The sequence below is a fragment of the Ornithodoros turicata genome, chromosome 10 (genome assembly GCF_037126465.1).
Source record: "Ornithodoros turicata isolate Travis chromosome 10, ASM3712646v1, whole genome shotgun sequence".
Lineage (NCBI taxonomy): Eukaryota > Metazoa > Arthropoda > Arachnida > Ixodida > Argasidae > Ornithodoros > Ornithodoros turicata.
This window is the reverse complement of record NC_088210.1, coordinates 6,925,656-6,946,689: the sequence shown is the minus strand read 5'-3', so window position 1 is coordinate 6,946,689 and position 21,034 is coordinate 6,925,656. Positions and strand designations below refer to the sequence as shown.

Below are 21,034 nucleotides of genomic sequence, written 5' to 3'. Positions count from 1 at the left end.
ACCCACCGCAGAAAACATGTGAGCATCCCTCAGTAGTCTTCATTTGGATGCTCCCTGTACCACGCGTGTATTGGCATCGAGGCGGAAGACCAGTCACAAGGACTGGCTCCCATATAACTATCTCAACAAGCTAGGACTAAAACTAGAACTAGTGCAATGCCAACTCCTGCTTGTGACATCACGTCACGTTAAGGATTGCTGTTCGTGCTTGTCGTCGCCATGCAACAGACCAAGACTGCGGAGAGTTGCGTACGGGATAACGGCACGAAAGAAAGTAACGCCTAGTAATGAACAACGTACCACGGTAACCGCCAGGATTATTGGCGAAGTTACCCCATGCGTCCCCAATGGACGAAGTGGAGCGGAGGACTGCGCCGTTGCTTGGAATGCAGAGAGGTGTTTTTGTCTATGAGTGTACTGAACAGAAGGCTGCGTCGTGATACCTGTGTTTACATTGACGCTACTCTGCATTTTAGTCTACATAACGCGTGATTGCTACTCAAAAACATCATAATGGACAAATGTGGCCTTTACTCAGGACCAACTGCGGCATAGAAAAATGTCGATTATAAATCGTGCGATACGATTTCTTCTGAAATATTTTGCACAGTTGTTGCGAGGAGTATTAGAAATCATAAGGCGGTGTTTCCCAGACCTATGTTTTCGACCGGACTGTCACTTTAAAGTCGAGTGTAACAGGGGTGGACGGTACGCGTCTTAGCGATGTGCCTTAGTTTCACGAGTCTGTTCGAGGCCTACCACCTACCCGTCCACCCCTATTGTACTCGGCTTTCAGGACATTGTGCTGCTTGGGTATATATTGGCGCACTTCGTACTTGACTTCATCGAAATTTAAGTCACTGTACCAGAACAGTCGAAATATTCCACATTCCCAAGCGGCACAATGTACTGAAAGTCGAGTGCAATAGGGGTGGACCGGTAGGTAGAATTCCTCGAACAGACTCGTGAAACTAAAGAACATTCATAAGACACATACCGTCTACCCCTACTGCACTAGACTTTCAGTACATGTACATGTGCTGCTTAGGATTACTACACCGAGGACGATAATGTGTCACCGGCAGATACGGCAGATTGGAAAAGCAACACGTGATGAAGTGTTTGTACAGCTCTTATCGAGAACACCTTTATCGGGTGCTGGCGTCACCGGGTCCAGGGCCACAGAAATAGAAGAGCCAGAGGGAACGCAGACATCGCCGTGATAGGCCACTCCTTAGGGGACAAAAACACGGGTGTCCCTCTGGATCCACATCGGTGAGTCCGCAATTTTTCAGTTCACTCGGCTGTTCATTCTTTACAAAAACTGCACCACCGAACTTTTTTTATATTTGGGGTTTGTGGATTTCGGCTCTTTCTTCCGAGCTAATTAGGGGGGCGGGGGTTTCTCGGCATTTATATGGTTCAGTAAAAAAAAAAAAAAAAAAAGTCGGATTCTTACGGCAGCTATATTCGACCCCGAAAATAAGTGCCGGAACGCGGGCATCTATTCCGTTCCACACGAAGGTTTTGCTGGCGTGATAGTGTCGTCCTTAACGGGCCCCAAACGTTAACGAGGCTGAGTCTGAGTCGTTATTGGACGCGCGTAGCAAGAAGAGTTCAAAGTGTAAAGAGGCTAAGGAACCAGTCATTGGCTCTTGGAACCGTTCGGGAACTCGCAATAATCCCTGGCGATAACTAGAGTCACTAAATAGGAAGCAGAGTAGAGACACTGAAATGAGCCACGCCGGCGAGCGAGACCGCCATCTTGGGTCAGGTGCGTCGCCTAGCAATGGGAGACCAACATCCCCCTTTCACCGCCGGAGAACAGTGCCCATTCAAAATTGGCAAGTTGCGAGTCGCAACCCAGGAAACCGGTTTGGGACTCAACATGGACGGCGCGTTCTGGGAAGGAGAAACCACGTGATAGTATTGGGCCCAATCGCGGACACCGAAAGGCGGTTCACGCGCGGAAAAGGAATGTGATACCCTGTACACCTGTTTAGTGACTCTAGCGATAACCGCCCTCACAGTCGGGTCATCCTTCTATAAGTGCTGAAGCACAACGGAACACGGACACTGCTCGAAGAAAACAGTGAGTTGTAGCAATGGGGGCACATTCCCATAGACACCAACCGGTTCGTTTACCGAGCAGCAGCAGCGCCAAATACGACCCCAGTGATTGCAAGAACAATTCTGCGCATGCGCATTCGCTATGATTTTAGATAGGGCGGCAGGTATCGCATTCGTCTGAGGACGCCGTTTTTCGTGCTTATCCAACATGACGGATCGCTCTGCTGTCAGCTGCGGTTCTGCGCCTTTCATTAATTATTCTACTGGTTTACGAGGCGGACGTCAGAAAGTGACAAACACAGATATTGGGACGGAAATGCTGTATTCGTCAAGCTTATTTATAGGTGTGATGATATGATGTCACTGCTTTTCTCGAAATCGCTGCACGAGCGTTGCAAAAAGGTACAGTTACATCACTAACAAACACATCACAGGGTTTCTTCGCAACGAGCCTCTCCTGGAGGAGGCGTGCTTTGTGACTTGCTTCTCAGTATCATGAAGCTTGGAGCTCAGGCGGTCTTTATATGTCAGGTTTCAATGTGTGTTTCCGTACGACGTACACAACGCTTCCGCGAAAGCATCCCAGTGAATGATGATTTAAAAGGATTCTTCATTTCATAAGCTTCACACTTGTCGCAACACTGTTAGTTTCATATGATAGTTAATCACACGCTTAATTTTCGCCTTTAAAGCCCCAGCATGGCCATTCCATGATCCCAGGGCATTCGCTGGGCTGCTCACCGTCATATAAATCATAAGGAGAGGCTAGAAGAAAACATGGGATGGGGGGGGGGGAGAGAGAATTATGAGAGAGAGCAAAGCAGTTGTACCAGGGCAACACCCTCTCCCAATGTTCAAGCCAGGGAGACGCCATGATCGATATTTTGGATTCGGCCGGATTTGCCACAGCCTTTCCACGTGTGAAGACCAGGTGCATTCGCCGCAGTGGTATCCAATCCTATGCATGTCGCTTCCGCTTCCGCTTGGCTTCGTGTGTCATGCCGTCTGCGTAGTGTGTTTGTTTTGTCTATGATCACCCGTGCACTTGGATTCCGTCGGGAACGAGCATTGTACGGTTTAAACCTTGTGCTGCGACACGAAAGAACGGCGCACTGAACTCGTACGAGACACCGTTCGTAAGGCGCTAGGCCTACCGTATCGATCATGGCGGCTCCCATGTTGAGATGCTCCCCCTTCGCTGGCTTGGTTTCTAGTTATTATGAGAGTTCTATGCTCACCGCAGTATCTCGGAGGAAAATAACGTATTGTCCAGAATATAACCCTAACGCGTTATACAGGGTGGGTGCTCTAAAATGTCAGACACGTTTTCGTGGGTGAAGATTATGCTTCCTTGACAGATATGAGATACCTCGTTGTAGCACGCATGTCCTCTGCCTCCGAGTAAAGAATTTATGCTCGAGAAACCTACGAAAGTGGTTACAAAGCACCGTGTAACAAAATAAATGCGACCACGAAAGCTGTCGTCTCAATCCATCGGTATAGCGCAAAGGAAATCCACGAGGACGAAAGTTCGCGTGGCCGTATTTATTTTTTACGCAGTGCACGGCAACCACGATTTTTTCGTACGTTTATCTGGCACTAATTATTTACTGTGTGGTGGCGGAAGTCCGTCTCTCAACTGGATAGAACGTCACACGCGAAAATGCGACTGGCCTTGTATGTCACACACCCTGTACATGATTCAGTTTATCTTGAAGGGGCAGTCGTCGTTCGCGTTATACTGCGTGGCTTTTCTTCGTTGGCCATAAAGGAACGATCGCATTCGTCGCAGTCGAGTTCAAAATCACACTGCCATTTTACTCATCGTCAATCACTGATAATGATGTCCAAAAATCCGAAGCGAATTGGTGGAGTTGTTTCTGTGCAATGGACTATTTCCATATGCGCGTCGCCCCTGGTGAAGGAATCCCCAATGAACATGACAGTTTCCCGCACTTGGCTCCATAGCGATGTTTCCACTCAAAGATGGCGGACGCAAGAGCTGGGCATGCGCATATGCGTTGTCGGAAATAGTCCATTTGATGCACTGCATGGCAACAGCAGACGAGATGGGTAGAAATCCAGCGAACCGGTAGAGATGTAGGAAGGGAGTTGCCTCAGGACAGAAGCCGCCGATATTTCGAACAGAGACTGTTCTTCTTCTGGGCACCGTCCTCATCATTGGCATGGTATTTAAAGGGTTAGGTGTGACGTGTTTAAAGGTTCATGCGAATTGTGGGTCAACAGCCCGGAGGGAAGAAAGGTCCGTACGGGTTTTTACGGCGGGAGTGAATGGCTGCTTTGTTAGAGTGTAATAATAATAATAATAATAATCCCCTCCACACTCTAACAAAGCAGCCATTCACTCCCGCCGTAAAAACCCGTACGGACCTTTCTTCCCTCCGGGCTGTTGACCCACAATTCGCATGAACCTTTAAACACGTCACACCTAACCCTTTAAATACCATGCCAATGATGAGGACGGTGCCCAGAAGAAGAACAGTCTCTGTTCGAAATATCGGCGGCTTCTGTCCTGAGGCAACTCCCTTCCAACAGCAGACGAGGGATGTTGAGAGAATTCCGGAATTCCCCCTCTGTAAACGTCACTCGAACGAGGTCAATCAATGAGCGCCCTTTGGCGAGGACAAGGCCAATCAGTGAGAGGCAGAGACCTTGGCGTTCGAGTGGCGGGCGAGGGTGTTGGCGGGCGTCTGTTGGTCGCGGAGACACGTGATATCGGCTCGTGGAATGCTGTTTCTGGTTATCGTCGTGTTTGCGTAGCCAAGTGCCTAGCACCGCGTTGCACGGAACGTGGTCACTTCAGTGAGCACTCGCACTTATAAGCGAAAGCTGCATTTACCGAGGTCTTATCACGTGGTATACTGCGACGGGAACACGAAGCCCACGATCACAGGGACAGTCCCTGCGCCGCGTTCCCATTCAGGGGCCCGGCTTACGTTATTCTGACTTAGCTGCAGACGAAGTGCAGACGTTGTTTATTTAATATATAAGGCGTTCTCGGAAGAGAAACTCTGCCAAGTAGACTCTGAAGTGACGATGAACATTACCATGTCGGTCTCATACATATGTTGCGATCCGATAGTCGCTTTAAGCTTTAGTCCGCAACGCGATTTTTTTAATTACTCCGAATGTGCGAGGAAAATTGAGGAAAATGCATGATAGAGGTCGAGCAATATGTCTCAAGTAACGGACAGACGCCATTGTCATGGACACCAGGGCGCATAGTTTATAAACCAAAAATAGAATGGATTTTTGTTCTGAAAACTGCTACGATATCAGATGACTGAAAGGAAGAGATTTTCTCATTGGGACAACTTCGTAGCTTATATAATTGAAAAGTTAATTAAGACATTGTATTAGGAGTTAGCAAATGCCCTCCTAAAGAGTGGCCTTCAACATATGACGTATTGCAATTGATTTCATCTCGAAAAAAATAATAGATATTTCTAAAAAATACAGATACAGATACAGATGTTTCGTTCAAAAACTATAAGGGCTATAGACATCATGTTTTCACCTCTGTCATCTCTGGGCCGGCGGCAGTTCTTGTCCATCTGTTGCTCAACTGTCGAATGACTAATTACCTAAAAATCGTTAGTTAAGTTTTAGTCGTTAGTCAACTTTTTAATTATAAAAGCTGATCTCAGTTGTCTCGCGACGTAAACCCCCAATTATAATATAAATTATAAAAGCTACGAAGTTGTCCCAATGAGAACATCTGTTCCTTTCGGTCACCTGATATCATAGCCTTTTTCAGATCAATTCGTTCTATAGATTGTCAGCAAAAAAAGAAAAAGAAACGTGGAGGAACACCATTTTTTTCTTTGTTTTGTTCATTGAGCATCTTCGGAGACGCGTCTTTCCCTCACCCCTAAATGGGAGAGGGTGGGGGAGCACAGTGCCGCCTCATGCGTCAAAGATGGGCTTTAAATTGCGGAAACAACACAGAAAGACAAGGATGCAACCCGAGGCAGGGAATTAAACAACAGACAACAATTTCTGAGGAAATTGTTGTATATATTGTTGGATATTGTTGTTGTATATATATATATATATATAGGGTGAGGTAAAAGGATTATCAAACGGCCACGAAGTTTTACAGAAGTTCAAAAAAAGACGCGGAAACAGATTTTAGGGAAGTTAAAAACACTAGTTTATTACATGGGGAGACGTTAAAAAGTAAAATGGGCAAGGGGTCGACGTTTCGACAGTGGCACTGTCGAAACGTCGACCCCTTGCCCATTTTACTTTTTAACGTCTCCCCATGTAATAAACTAGTGTTTTTAACTTCCCTAAAATCTGTTTCCGCGTCTTTTTTTGAACTTATATATATAAATATATATATCGTTGAAATAAATGGGAGACAGAAGACGAAAGCAGGGGAAGTAACAAAAAAGGGGTTTAGTAAAACTTCAAAATTATAAAAGTTAGGGAGGATGTCTACGTTACGGCGGAAGCTCCGCCTTCTTCGGGACGAAAGAGCTAAATGCCATAAACGCCATCCGCTCAAACGTTGCCTGCCTGCGTACTGCTGATGAGGCCCAAGAAGGCCGAAACAACCGTCCAGTACTGGCATGGCGACGTTTGACTTACAAACATATGCTATACGTGCAGCCAAAGAGCTCCTGCTAATTTTTTCCCTTATATATATTTTAAAAAAATATGTTCGCGTTTAGCTGGGACACCCTGTATATACGTGGGTGTTATACACTTACCAAATTCCTCTTTATTTTCTCTGGTACGCTACAGATTGGTCCGCGTTATACGCCAAAAAGTTTGTAGCGATTGTTATATATGTTTACTATTCTATCGAAACATTTTTCAACATTAAGTATATAGCACTCTACCAGACTAGTCGTTTGCATGATAATCACTAACTTTATCTAAATGCATTACAGCTTTGAGTACTTGTGCAAGCCCGTTCATTGCTGTACGTATTTGTCCTTATGTACGCTACACAGCAATTGAGTGGTTACCGTTGGACTCTGACGGTTAAATCAGGCGCGGATCTAGGGGGTTCCGGACCTCCTCAATTCCAGACATGTATATAGGGTTCAATGGACCAATCCCGCCATAAATGATGCTTGTTTTTCTCTTATGCTTCCTAGACTCTTATGTACTGCGTAAAATTTATGGTCTGCACATGTTTGAGTCTTCTTTTTCGTCCTCGCAGAGCGATGATTAAAACAGATATTTAAGATATTTCATCGTGGCAATACATACGTACATAGAAGCTATATTGTCTGCGCTTTTCTTCCAGGTAGGTAGACACGGAACCCCACTGGTAAAATGGCTTCGTCTACAACTCTTCAACAGAAGCACAACATGGACCTGGAGGAGTCATCGCACTACGAAGAGATACGGAAAGAAATGCACCAGGCTATCGATGCAAAAAATTATCGTCGAGTGCAACACTGTCTTCAAAGAGCACAAGACTTGAAGTTGTGGCTTCATCCGGACAGTGATGAGTCAGCTATGCACAAAGCAATCAAGAGCAGGGCTTTCAAAGTTTATGGACTGCTCATGTCACACGGGTGTGATTTCAAACATCAGACAGAGAGGGAATGCTTCGAAGGCCTAAACTGGCTTCAAAGAGCAGAACTTCAAAGACAACGATTCTTCGTGACGAAAGACGAGGGCTCTTACGTAAATCACCTCAAAGATCGAATAGATTGCCACCCAGGACAGGACAGCTTCAGGGCGAAGGCTGAGCAGATGCTCGAAGAACTCGACCGCATTGAGTTAGTCCGACCTATTCTGCAAGTAGTGGCTACATCACCGCATCTCAAAATACGCTTTGACTTTGACAGAGGCGATGTCCAACCCTTGATGGGATGTTGTGGCAGGTACAATCGTGGGTTGACAGATTACGAAAAAGAAGAAATATTTATCGCAGCCAATCCGGAGGGATTCACCGACGCACGTCGAGATGCAGAAGTCCTGGGAACATTGGCACACGAGCTATGCCACTTCGCCCTTCATCTGGTATACAGGAACGAGGGAACGCCTTATCGCCGCCCTGATACAATGCGAAGACGTCGTTACCAAAATATTATTGCGAGCACTAAGGACATCAAAGGACTAGACGAAATCATCATGTTAGCATTTCAGTATGGCAACCCCACTGAAAAGGAACTGATTGTGCGTATCCCTCACATCCTTGCCCTGCATGGGAGTCCTGGAGAAGGGGACACCATCCTACTAAGCCAGGCACCCGAACTCCTCGCATTCTACAAAGAATTCGTTACATCAGATGTACCCAGATACATCCAGCGCACATGTCCCAGCAAAGACGTGGAGAACATAAAGATAGAAAACGCGAGGCAAGAAATTGCGGAGAAGACAGACAAGCTCAACGTGAAGTTTCAGAAAACAATCAAGCCGGAGGACTTGGGGGACGTTCCCCTTCTCATTGTTTCAGGCCCAGAGGTGTCTTTGCTTGAGATTCTCGTTCACGACGCTGTCAAGTCTACGGGAGAGCTATACTTATTTTTCAAAGCATCCCGGTGGGACGATACGCTGCGAGATGTCTTGATTGAGAACAAATGCAACTTTGTGCTTCTAGCTTGCAACGATAAAACAAAAACTAGAACCGCATTGTCCCTGCTCAACGATGTCTCCGAAACGGTTGGCACAAGAATCATCCTACTTGTTCCTGAGGAAGACAAAGATTACTTCTTGGAAGAAGCGCAACAAGGGAGTTACTTTGCGGACAATCATCTTGCTGCCCGCGTCCCTGAAGCTCGGTTTCATAACATCTCACCAGAGTGTTTTGACAAAGTCTGGAGAACGTGCTACATACGATTCACAGGGCGAGATCACCGGGTGCCCATTATAAACATCACGAACCTTGAAAGCTTCAAAGAGTTTATGAACACGACAGCATTCTTGATATTATGTGAATCGAAACTGATCGAAATTGGACCACCGGTTCCCAAACTGCAACGGGACATCAGTGCTTACTACATCAACCGAAGACTCGAACGAGCAGTCGACGTTGACGTCGAGAGGATTAGTTCAAATTCTACACGTGAGGCCTTCGCTTTTTGTGGATGTTCTGTGGACACAGTGTCGGCTTCTTTTCCAAGCGATGTGAAAGTGTACAAAATGAAGGACTTGACAGAGTTTGAAACCCTTGTGGTTCTCGAAGACATCGACGATTACGAACTGCTTACAAATGACGGTCGCTATAAAGGAAAGACAGTCCATTTATTAGAATATGACGCCTCTCGAGAAGCCTTCGTTTGGATCAAGTCCAACGGCCCTTTAAGTCACATTCCATGGGGGAAATCAAAAATGCACAGCCAGGATGAACTGCTGAAGCCAAGAGAGGAGGCTGTCGTCGTCTGTGGAGAACCAGGAATTGGAAAGAGTGCATTGGCCTACCGCATCTTTAGAGAAATAGACGAAAAGATAGAGAACCATTGGGTGTTGTACATCGACCTAGCAAAGAACATCCAACGCGTCGAAGCAAAGAGTAATGGCGGAGATGCCCAGCAATTGGCTCTTCTGTGCGGTGTAAAAACAGAAGGCCCCGAATTCGCTTTGCTTCAACACAGTGTCCAGCACGGGAATCCTTTTCGTGTAGTCTTCATTTTCGACGGTTTCGACGAAATTGACGAGGATAATCGCCAGTACATTCTCGAGCTTGTGCAGCATCTGCGCTCCCAGCAAACATCGAAAATATTTCTTCTCAGCCGTGGTGTGTTTAAGACCTCGATTCAAGACGCTCTTCATACAGTGTCCTTCGACCTGCTTCCATTTTCGTCTGATGACCTCGTGACATTTCTAGAACGTTACTGGAAGGCGAACGGTGTCAGCGATGAAAAATTACGCAGGTTTGCTAAAGGGGTCTTCAAGAAGTATGTGGCGGTGGTGGGAAATAGTACAAGGCCCTTGGATAATCCTCTTCTAATTCGAATGGTTGCGGAATTGGAGGAACCTAACATTTCCCTGGGCGAGTACTCAGGCGATATTCAAAGTTCTGATGAAGAAAACATAACTTTATTCCATATTTACAAGAGGTTTGTGGACTACAAGCACGACATCTACGCCAAAGAGAAAATGAACCTCGATCTTAAAACTGCTCCTCGAGATTTAAAGCATGCATATGAATTGTCCAAGAAAGAATTCCAGAGGAGGTTGTGCCTTGTCGCAGTGAATGTCATTTTCGGCAGCTGCCAGCAAAAGAAGATTTTGACGCAAAATGAGCTGGAGGAGCTCAAGCCAGAAGGAGAACTCATGAAAGAGGTTGCCGAGAGCGGCCTCGGGTATGGTCTATTGGATGGACTTCATGAAGGGCTTCCTGCTTTCATTCACCAAACCTTCGCTGAATTCTTCGCAGCACAGTATCTATACAATAACGCAAAACGGAATGAAACGCCCGCCTTGGTGGAACAAATTTTGAAAATGTACACACAGGGCGACTTCCAAAGAGTTACGTTATTCTTTGATAGTTTCGCAGCAGCCTCCTCACTCATCCATTCTTTCATTATCGGCGGTAACGTATCATCGATAAGGTCTCATCTTACTCTAGAGAAGATGAATACTGTTGACGAATTCAGTAGAACGCCACTGCACATAGCTACATTATACGCAGAACCAGACATATTGAAGATGATGACGGATATGATGAATATCCTTCCAAAGAATGAAAGGCTAAGCCAGAAAGATATATTTGGGATGACCCCATTGATGTACGCGGACAAACGCCAAACGTGGAAAAGTTTGGACATATTGTGTGGTTGGTACAGTGATGCAAACATCGCGTGGGCTGAAGAAATTCCTACTGCGGTACGCGATATTCGTTCTACTGTGTTTGAAGTAGCGAAGGGGAACTTTTGCTCCCTATTAAGTGTCCTCCTCAGTCAATGCTGTAGAACGCGCAGAGAATGTCGTCTCGGAAGAAATCCCCACCTCATAGATTTGGATACTATCACGGCTATGGAGATGCCTGTCTTGTTCTTTGCACGATCGGTAGCTGTTCTAGAACTCCTGCTTCCTTATTGTTCCACTAGTCTGCGTTCTGAAAGGGGCAGAACACCGTTCATCCATGGAATGTTTGAAGAATTTCCTCACTTACGTCTTTACTTGCGCGATCGATGCTACACTAGGCCACACGATGTGAACATAGGACAGAATGTCTTTGAGACATTGGAGTTTCGTTTCCTTCACCTACCAGTAGATATCCCCGACGAGATGGAGAGGACCCCGTTGAACATGTGTGTGAGACTTGGCCAAAGCGAGTTAGTGAAGCTGCTACTTCTCAGATCACGGACGAATGTGGAAGACTGGTGTTGCCGTACGCCATTGGATTTGGCATATGGATATGGTGACCTTGATGTCATCAAGTTACTTCTTCCACATTCAACGCTGTATTACCCGAAACATTTGTTTTCGGAGGAATCCCGATTCGATTGGTGTATGAATGAGACTGTGTTCCGGCTCGACTTCTATCGCGAAAATGTTAGTAGCGTATCTGTCAGTCTATATTATTCGCCTGAAAAGATGTGCCAAATAATGTCCAATGTAAGAGAGCGAGACACTTATCAGAAAGCCTTTCAAGATTTTTTTCCGTATTTGAATATTGAAGCGCGAAAGGCTCTGGAAGGAAATCTTCGGGGTCTGGTAGATTCTGTGAACTACACTAATGCGAACAGGCATTTTCGTCCTTATAATGTACTTGTCTACGATCTGCAAGATCGTAGGGATGTGTGGAGTAGACTTGCGACTCCCGTTGTGCTGAAACAGTTAATACCGCTCATCGACGGATCTCCTACTTGTCAATGTCGCCTCATACTTATACACCCCTCTTTTAACCATAATGATCTAGATGCAGTAAAACTGTTACTTCCACATTCAAACCTGAGTGCAAGAAACAAAGAAGGAATGAGAGCTCATGAGAGAGCCCTCCACTCCAATAAAGATAACCACGAACAAATCCAGATGCTTCGTCGGTGGACGACAGAAAGAACGTTTGTACATGTCCATTATCTTAACACTGGGCGACATCAAGGTTCGCCAATTGCAAAAAAATAAATTATGTTTGACGTTTGTAGTATGTTGACCTCTATGTGTAAAATGCATAGCGCGCGTCTAACTAATTGACCTCACGCAGTGCTTCCTTCCTGACGCTCACGGCCAAACTGAATGCAATAATGCAATGAGTCAGAACACACCTGCAACAACAAGAATCAATATATAATGTTGATGACATGAAATCCATGCCGTCTGACACCGGTTAGACTAAAATATTTTATTCTCGCGTATTCACTCGAGAATGATGCCTGCAAATTATTTTATCTGCCCGAGCATAGTCGCAGTACGCTTTATATTATTTATATTAGATACGTACATATACGCGCGTTATATTTATATTATTACATTACCTTTGGCGCGAACATAGTTCACCCCCCTCCCTCCCAACACACACACATATTCTACCCGATTAGATATTCACCGGGACTGCAGATCCTACCCAATGCCCCGTGCAGCCGTTTCAAATTCCGGGCCTTATGATAGTCACCGTATAAACACATGTTGCGTGTACGGTGCTGTGCAGACTCGGGCTTTTCCCACCATGGAATACACTATACCGTTCCTCATAGGGTTGTAAAACTGGCTACAATATCAAGATAAGGTGATGAATGCCCTGCTAGAGCTTGACATGAAACTTGTTGACGTGAATCAATAAAGATGTGTTTCTCAGTGGCTTGCTGTGCTTTTACCTTGTGTCGGTGCTATCCATCTGCATGGCATATCGGTGCACGACGGAGATTGGATACTCCGGACTGCAAAAAGGAGGCCGGCTACATGCTGACATCTTTGGCTCAACCTATAACAGAAAATGTTCGCATGTTAGCAGGTTTCCTTTGGTGGAAATAGCTTTACTGTCATTTGCTTATTTTTACAGCAGCGCAGTATCGTTAAAGCAGAATATACTCAAGCGGAAGGGAGGAAAAACATTTATACTAACCCAGCAACACAGTCGCAGTGCGCCTGTACAACAGCAGCTGAGACATCCACCTTGACAACCACGACTTGTTTGTAGTGCCCGGACCTCATGGAGCAAAGGCATATGCTCCTAAGTACTAGCAGGTCGGTCCCCCGAAGCACGGAGCATTCAATCCGCCGGATGTACTTCTCCTCCTTGAATATCCATCCCTTGTTGAGCTGCCGATTGGACGCGACGAAGTGGGCATCGATGGTGTCTTCGCAAACCGTCGGCACGCAGGTTAAATCGCTGGTCCACTCATTACCCGTACCCAGAAATTCCTTCAGCTCATCCACCGAAAACATTTACGCGAAGCTACAAAAAAGCGAAGGAACAGCAGCAAACAAAATTTGCAGCCCGAGACTGTCAAAATAAGGGCGATGCTGGCCGATAGCAGTATTGCGGAAAGCGATCCGGCGTTACGCACGCAGAAGCGGATCGGCGGAGAGCCCCCAATCGTGTTTTGGACATTCACCGCTAGTGGCGCTCTTTCGAAGTGAAAAAGGTCCATTCCCCGAGGATTGAACTTTGAGCTACGTGCAAACTTTAATACCCCTGTCACGCGGCACTTTCAAAGCGGATCGAAGCTGATGCGCATCGAGTTTCTGAAAAGCGTTCGGTGGGCAACGGTGCTAGACGGCCCAACTCGACGCGTATTGAAAAGTTGGCTTGCCGACAGGCGGCGGGACATACTAGACATTCCTTTAGATTATATATGAACGTAACAAGAAACTCTACTCACTACATGCTATGTGGGGATGAATTAATGTTACCTCTTCCTATCCCAACAACCAATTATTCGTTACATATGTTTTCCTGTCTATTTCATATTTTGGGGCAAAAACATGAAACAACCTGCCTGTCTCGTTGTGATCCACGTGTATTAAAGCTATAACAATGAACGTTTAGTGGATTCTCTCTGAATAGCAAGTTTCGGAATTCGGCATTCTACTGCTGGAATCATTTCGGAGCTAACAGTGGATCACTGGAGAAGAATGGTTATTGATAATGGTAATGGTTTTGCTATGGAGAGTAAAAATGTATTTTGAGCAAACACACAACGCAGGGCACAAATACAAGCAAGTGCCGTGGATCTGGCTATATCAGCTTTGCAACTTTCGGCTAGAAGCCAAATACCACAGAGGTCCCTTCATAGCAGCTCTTCTCTTCCACAAGGGACTGATCATTTATAGGAAGGGTTCCCACCCAGGCGAAAATCTGGACTGGTCCCAGAATGGTTCCAGTTGAATCTGGACTGGTTCCAGTTGGATGTTTGGTGGTCCCGGAATGGTTCCAGTTGAATGTGGATGGTCCCAGCTGGATTCCCAAGTGGGGTGGCTGGTTCCACTTTGGTGACATCAGTGGTACCACTCTGGTCTCAGATGGTTCCAGAAGTTCCAGCTGGAGCCTCACAGGTACCATTTTGTTCCCAGAATGGTCGCTGAGACTCCAAGTTGGGCAGCTTCCCCCTTTGAGATTTCATCTTGTCCACACTTGCCATGTTTTGTTTGATATATTACTCTGATCTATTTTAGCACAGGCATGGTCTCTTTTTATTGCTGTTTATCCAGGTGCGCGCGTCTGCGAATGTTGTAACTCCAATTCGTGCACATTCTCATCTGAGGTGAATATCATAACATATTAAGTACCAGGGAAATGTAAAAAAATACATCTCAACAACAACAAAAATTAAGCTAAATATTAGAAGAAAGACAACAACAAAAAAAGGAAATGTAATTGCAGAGGCTGATGCAATGTGAAGACGCCACGGCAATTCAAACTTCAAACGGCGAGAGCCGAGAGGGAGAGGAGAGAGCGAGAGGCGAGCGACGGAGCGAGAGGGCGAGAGTGGCAGGTGGTTAGAACCGGTTAGAACTTTGAACTTCGACGCGTCGCGGCAAGTTGGTTTTGTCTTCAGTAACAGTCGCAAGGATGGTGATGGTGTATCTCCTGTGCAGTATTTACGTGTGTTTCAGTGCGCTTTGTAAGACAATGCGATGACAATGGCTCCTGTGCAACACAATGTCGATTTCCCGGAAGAGTTTTGACGCCAAGAATACGTAAACGGCGTAGAGGCAAGAACGCACTGTGAAACGCCAATCGGACTGCACGTCGCGAATGTTTGCAGGTATGAGTGATGACCGTGATGTTTTGATTACTATTAATTAGATGTTTCATTTTAGAAACTTCGGAGGAACTTGAAGAGAAACAGGATAAGAAGATTCCGAACGTACGGTGAAGAGGAATGGGGTGTATGTCGCAACCTGCATGGAAAACAGGAGTGTTGTGTCATCTTCTCTAAGAAAATACAAGATGTGAGGTGGCCAACGAACGAAAGCTCCCTGTGGTCCGTGAGTGCATCGCACAGTCATGCATATGCTTTGTCTAGACACAGTGAGTGATCAGACTTATACTACGTGGTATGTAAATGTAGAGATGTATTGATTATTTCTTTCTGCTCAGTGTATGCTTTTAGCAGAATAAACGGTAATTACTTGAGCAATATGTGCATTTCTACGCATTATTTTCGGTCATGCATTCAGTGGTCCCAGCTGCTAAGTGGCCGGATCCCGGACCACTTAGCAGAGGGGACCACTGGGTCAATTCCACTGGTTCCACTTCAAGTGGGACCATTGTGAAGCTGGTTCCACTTTCAACTGGTCCCAGTCACTAAGTGGTCCCACACTCAAAGTGGGACCTGTCCAATAAACCACTTTGAAGTGGTCCCACTCCAGATTTTTGCCTGGGCAAGAAGGAGTGCATTCTTGTGAAGTTGGGGCCATTCAATGGCACCAGACCCAGTTGTGTGCCCCGTCTTGACATATTTCCTGCAATGAGGTATAAAGTAGATGCATAGGCAACAGGAACAGCCAAAGAGCTTTCAAACAGCCAAGCTTTCCTGTCTGAATGCGAATAGAATGACTGCGAATTTTCTCATTGCCATAGTGGACGCAAATCTGGCTGTGCCAAGCCGAGTATGACTATCGTTTTTCATGAACAAGTAAATGAACCTTATCGGTCATCACTCACATAAACGTCCAACTGGTTGCTTGTTACCCAAGTTGAGTTGACGCCAGGGTTTCATTCATTATTCCCATGGACAGCACAATGTCACACAGTAGTAATGCATTCATCTGAATAAGTTCTTCATCAGCCTTCCTTCAGCACTCTCACTGAAAGAAGCTGTGATGAAAAATTCGCACGGTTCATAGTGGTACCGACGTATAAATACGGCGATATGGCCAACTACTTTGCAAAGAAACAATGCACAACTTACCAATATGTCTGTCCTAGGTTCCGGATTTTGTGTCGAACCTCCAACGACGAACGCTCGTATCCCGCAGCATGCAAAGCTTCTGAGATTTCATTGTACACGGTTCGCCAAGATAAACTTCGGGGTTTGTAACGAAGATAAAACAAATAAAAACAGTGTCGGAAAGTTAAAGTAGACGTTAGAGGACGTATTATGCCCCCAAATTTTATGTCCATACACGCCTGGTCTGCTACTCTGCGGATAAATCGTGAAAATTAAAAACCGCCGCTGCCTAATCGGCTATACCTGTGTTCCAGCTACTCTCCTCAGGCTAGTTCCATCTCAAATCGAACAATCCGGTGCACTTGATGTCTCGAATGAACTGGAAAAAAATATATGTTGAAGCCATCGGTGAGTTAGGAGAAATAAACGCTTTCCGAATTCTCTGCGCTGCGCGGTTCGGGAAGTAGGAGCTATTTCTTGTCGCATTATAGAATTTTTTTTTATCTGGCTTTAGACCACTTAGGGCACAATAGGATCCTGCGTTGGCAGTGCTGTGTCCGTTTTTGTTTGTCTTCAAAAAAATATCAAAGTTGACTCAAAGGGCCGAAAAGCACCATATTCACTGCAACTTTGCGGACGATGTAGAAAACTGATAAGATTGAGCTTTATGCCGTTTAATTTGTCACTCAAGAGGTATGTCATGTCAAGAGGTACCGCTTACGTTCCTGACAGAGTAGAGCAACAAATTATACATCATTCGTGTGGCTATCGAATGATGTATAATTTGTTGCTCTACTCTGTCAGGAACGTAAGCGGTACCTCTTTAAGTAACACCATACCACCCAAAAATGACGAATTTCGGAAGCCTTTGTCTAAAAAAACCCACCAAAAACTTGCCTCGAAAATTGTATATGTTGTAGGTAGTTCCTTAGACTGTGCACAGAAGAAAAATCAAAAGTCGGACTTGATCGGTAGGCGCACTGTGAATTTTTTGCCAGCCCTATACGCGGAGCACATTCAATCCGTGGCACGGTGTCTCGCGTGTTGCAAAATCGAATTTTCCAAAGGGACTTTCAACTTCTGTCTTCACATAAAAAGTAATTGCTATCATTTGAAACCGTTCTGACGCTTGAGTTCACAATAGTGCTGTAATCGCTGAATGTAGATTATGGAGGAACCATATGTGCTCACATTTTTTGCGGGATGACACACATGCAATCCAAGTGCTGGGAGCCGGTGAAAAACAGAAAGCTTTAGAATACTTTTGCGTCTTTGTAAGAGGCATATTTCTCCATGGTGATCATATCGAAGCATATTTACAGTACACAGAATAACAAGAACTTGACAGCGAAGAAGATAAGGTGATGAAGGCAAGAAGGTAACGTAAGTTATGCAGAGCATTCCGGGTGGATGAGAGTGCTCGTGTAATGAACTGCCTTAGGCCGTTGTGGAAGCCACTTTCCTTAATGTTACTTTTGATGGCAGGTTCCTGTGAGATTTTCTTTCAAATGTGGGCAACATTGCTGCGTGTTGTGATTCAGCCACCTTTGCTGTGAAGTACTTGAAGCAGCTTATGCATAGCTGGCCCATTGCTGTTACGCCTTCGGCTTGATCTGCTGAAACCACAGTCTTTATGGCAGCTACGCCGATCTCCGAAGCAAAGCGAAAATCCTTTGTCTATAGCACTTTTTTCTTGTGTATGAGTCGGTAGTCAGCGAAATCCACACGATCAGCAGTGTACAACGAAGAGGCCATCGAGGTAGGTGTGATACCAGGACGACACACTACAGTAATGCAGATGTCGTCGCACACTCTGTATAAGGGGACTCCGTGCACTTCTGTAGTCGAGAAGTGAGTGAAGCGTCTTCAGTGTGTAGGCGAAACTTTGTGCCAGGTGTCTTCAGGGAGTAAATGCGATCAGGACCTTCCCATGGTCGCAGCATGTCGAACCGGATAACATATTGGACAGCGCCACCAGTCGGGCTGTTTCGGCAAGGTTCACAAAAGGCACCATGAATTAGCCTTGAGTGTGTGCGTATGACACTACACAACAACATTTTCCTCAGTGCAATTTCCCCCGTGCGAGGTCATGGGGCCGTAGGAAAGCAAATGTTTCAAAGAATACTGGAAGTCACTGCGTCCCTCCTGCCATAATGCGTACAGTAAATATGCTTGTTTAGAATAACCCTGAACAGATATACCTCTTACAAAGATGTAAAATCATTCTGTTCTTCCCGGGCTCCCAGCACTTGCAATGCATGTGTGACATCCGGCAAAAAATGCGAGCACATCGCTCCACAATCTAGATTCAGCGATTACACCATTGTTATGAACGCTCAGAACCTTGAAAAGGAAACCTCGAAACCTCAGAATGGTTTTAAATGACAGCAATTACTTTTTATACGAAGGCAGAAGTTGAAAGTCCCTTTAGAAAATTCGATTTTGCAACACGCGGGACACGGTGTCTCCGCTTGAATGCGCTCCGCGTATAGGGCTGGCAAAAAATTCACAGTGCGCCTACCGATCAAGTCCGAATTTTGATTTTGCTTCTGTGCATAGTCTAAGGAACTACCTACAACATATACAATTTTCTAGGTAAGTTTTTGGTAGGGTTTTTTAGATAAAGTCTTCCGAAATTCGTAATTTTTCGGTGGTATGGTGCTACTGAAAGAGGTATCACTTACGTTCCTAAAAAGTAGAGCAACAAATTATACATCATTCGATAGCCCTATGAATGGCAAATTAAACGGCATAAAGCCCAGTCTTATCCGTTTAGTACATCGTCCGCAAAGCTGCAGTGAATATGGTGTTTTTCGGCACTTTGAGTCAACTTTGATATTTTTTTGCAGACAAACAAAACCCCGTACAGCACTGCCAACGAAGGATCCTATTGTGCCCTAAGTGGTCTAAAACCAGATCAAGAAATTACTATAATGCGAGAAGAAATGTCCTTGTAGCGAACGCTCAAACCCGCTCGCGACGACGTCGCCTTATGAGAGGCAGTTTTTTCTCCTCTCCTATTTCCCGAACCGCGCAGCGCAGAAAATTCGGAAAGCGCATATATTTTTTTCCCGTTCATTCGAGACATCAAGTGTACTGGATTGTTCGATTTGAGATGGAACTAGCCCTCAGCTAGCGACACGGTCGAAAGCGGCGTCGCAGAGAACTAGTCTGCATTCAGTTCCACATGTTCGATGTCGTCTGCAACACCGCGCTCGACTGCTTCGCCACCTGACGGAAAGGAGCTGAACCACAGTTTGTGTTTCGGCTCCTTTCCGTCAGATGGCGAAGCAGTCGAGCGCGGGGTTGCAGACGACATCGAACATGGAGGAAGGAAACACAAGGAGCGGCCCCTCCGACAGTTTTCTATCGGGACGAGCGTAGCCGGCCTCGCATTGCATTCTGGGATGCTCCTGTCTACCACGTGACCGTTCACGTGACCCTCCAGACAGCACGGCTCCAGCCTCCAGCAAAGCAGACGACGCGAGCTGTAGTTGTGTTGCAGTTCAGATGGCAGTATTACGGTGAACGCGTGCTTGCACTTTATTTCTGTGTGTTACGAATGTTTACTGTTCTATTAGAAGACCAGTCACAGTGTGCAGAACGCAAAAGGAGTACGCGGGACCGGAAACCTTACGTGTGGCAACGGTTACTTCCAACGTATGTACTTTTCTTGACTAAGTGGTTAAGAATGCCGTTCCATTAATCAGATTTGTACAGTTGAAGATATGAAATGAATCTGCGGCAGAGTTTGAGGTCCCAAATGAACAATTCAAGATGACTCGAAGACACACGGGCGACTAAAGCAAGTTACCGTGTACTTACGAACAAAACGCGTTCCCGTGACAGAGCTGATTTCAGTTCAACGAGAGCGACAGCCGGGACAGGAACACATTACCATACGTCGTTCCTACGACGGTGCTCACATTTTCACAATAAATTACTTCCAAGAAGCAAAATCATACGGACAGCAGCGCGAGAAACAAAGCATTGCAAAACCGAAACTTTAGAGGGGATCACGTGGTGGACAGGAAGCAATGGCGATTTTGACCCGAGCGACCGCTAGAGGGTGGCTACGCTAGTCTGGAGGGAAGAGCCGCTCCTTGTGTTTCCTTCCTCCATGACATCGAACATGTGGAACTGAATGCAGACTAGTTCTCTGCGACGCCGCTTTCGACCGTGTCGCTAGCTGAGGAGAGTAGCTGGAACACAGGTATAGCCGATTAGGCAGCGGCGGTTTTCTAATTTTCACGATTTATCCGCAGAGTATCAGACCAGGCGGCATTATGGACATAAAATTTGTGGGCATAATACGTCCTATAACGTCTACGTTAACTTTCCGACACTGTTCTTATTCGTTTTATCTTCGTTACAAACCCCGAAGTTTATCTTGGCGAACCCTGTATATCACTCCCTTATGGAAAGTACAATTACTCTCAAAAAAGGAGTCGATCCTCACTCCCTAAAGGAAGTAGCATAACTACCTTTCTCCCTGTTGGAGAGTAATATGACACACCAGTAGGGGGGGTTAGAGTGTTACCCCACACCCTAAAGGGAGTGACTAGACTCCTTTTTTGCGAATAATTGTACTCCTCAAAGAATGTAGTGCACGGGGGGGGGGGGGTATTGTTTACAGGGAAAAAATGATAAAAAAGGGACGGTGGTTTGCCTGCGGAGACAGGCGAGGCAAGTTG

General features: G+C 45.7%; 1 protein-coding gene and 2 long non-coding RNA genes across 4 annotated transcripts; 2 read left to right on the top strand and 1 right to left on the bottom strand.

Moving 5' to 3' along the window:
- The first annotated feature begins 1,179 nt into the window (after positions 1–1,179).
- Positions 1,180–12,802, top strand: LOC135370394 (uncharacterized). Of its 2 annotated transcripts, none has more exons than XM_064604133.1 (2): positions 1,180–1,275; positions 7,352–12,802. In XM_064604133.1, the coding sequence occupies exon 2, from the start codon at positions 7,381–7,383 to the stop codon at positions 12,127–12,129; it is 4,749 nt and encodes a 1,582-aa protein (XP_064460203.1). In that variant the 5' UTR covers positions 1,180–1,275; positions 7,352–7,380; the 3' UTR covers positions 12,130–12,802. The 2 variants fall into 2 exon arrangements, with proteins under 2 accessions (XP_064460203.1, XP_064460204.1); XM_064604134.1 differs by having other exon boundaries at positions 1,195–1,275; positions 7,356–12,802.
- On the bottom strand, positions 2,382–13,530 carry LOC135370397 (uncharacterized). Its single transcript, XR_010415328.1, has 3 exons — positions 13,067–13,530; positions 12,819–12,925; positions 2,382–2,835 (listed from the first exon to the last, which is right to left on the bottom strand). It is a non-coding gene; the product is annotated as an uncharacterized LOC135370397 (long non-coding RNA).
- An 803-nt stretch (positions 13,531–14,333) lies between these two features.
- On the top strand, positions 14,334–15,583 carry LOC135371149 (uncharacterized). Its single transcript, XR_010415520.1, has 2 exons — positions 14,334–15,212; positions 15,268–15,583. It is a non-coding gene; the product is annotated as an uncharacterized LOC135371149 (long non-coding RNA).
- The last annotated feature ends 5,451 nt before the right edge of the window (positions 15,584–21,034 follow it).

Excerpts from the sequence above, each read along its gene's own strand:
- LOC135370394 (XM_064604133.1), top strand. The coding sequence starts at position 7,381 with ATGGCTTCGTCTACAACTCTTCAACAGAAGCACAACATGGACCTGGAG.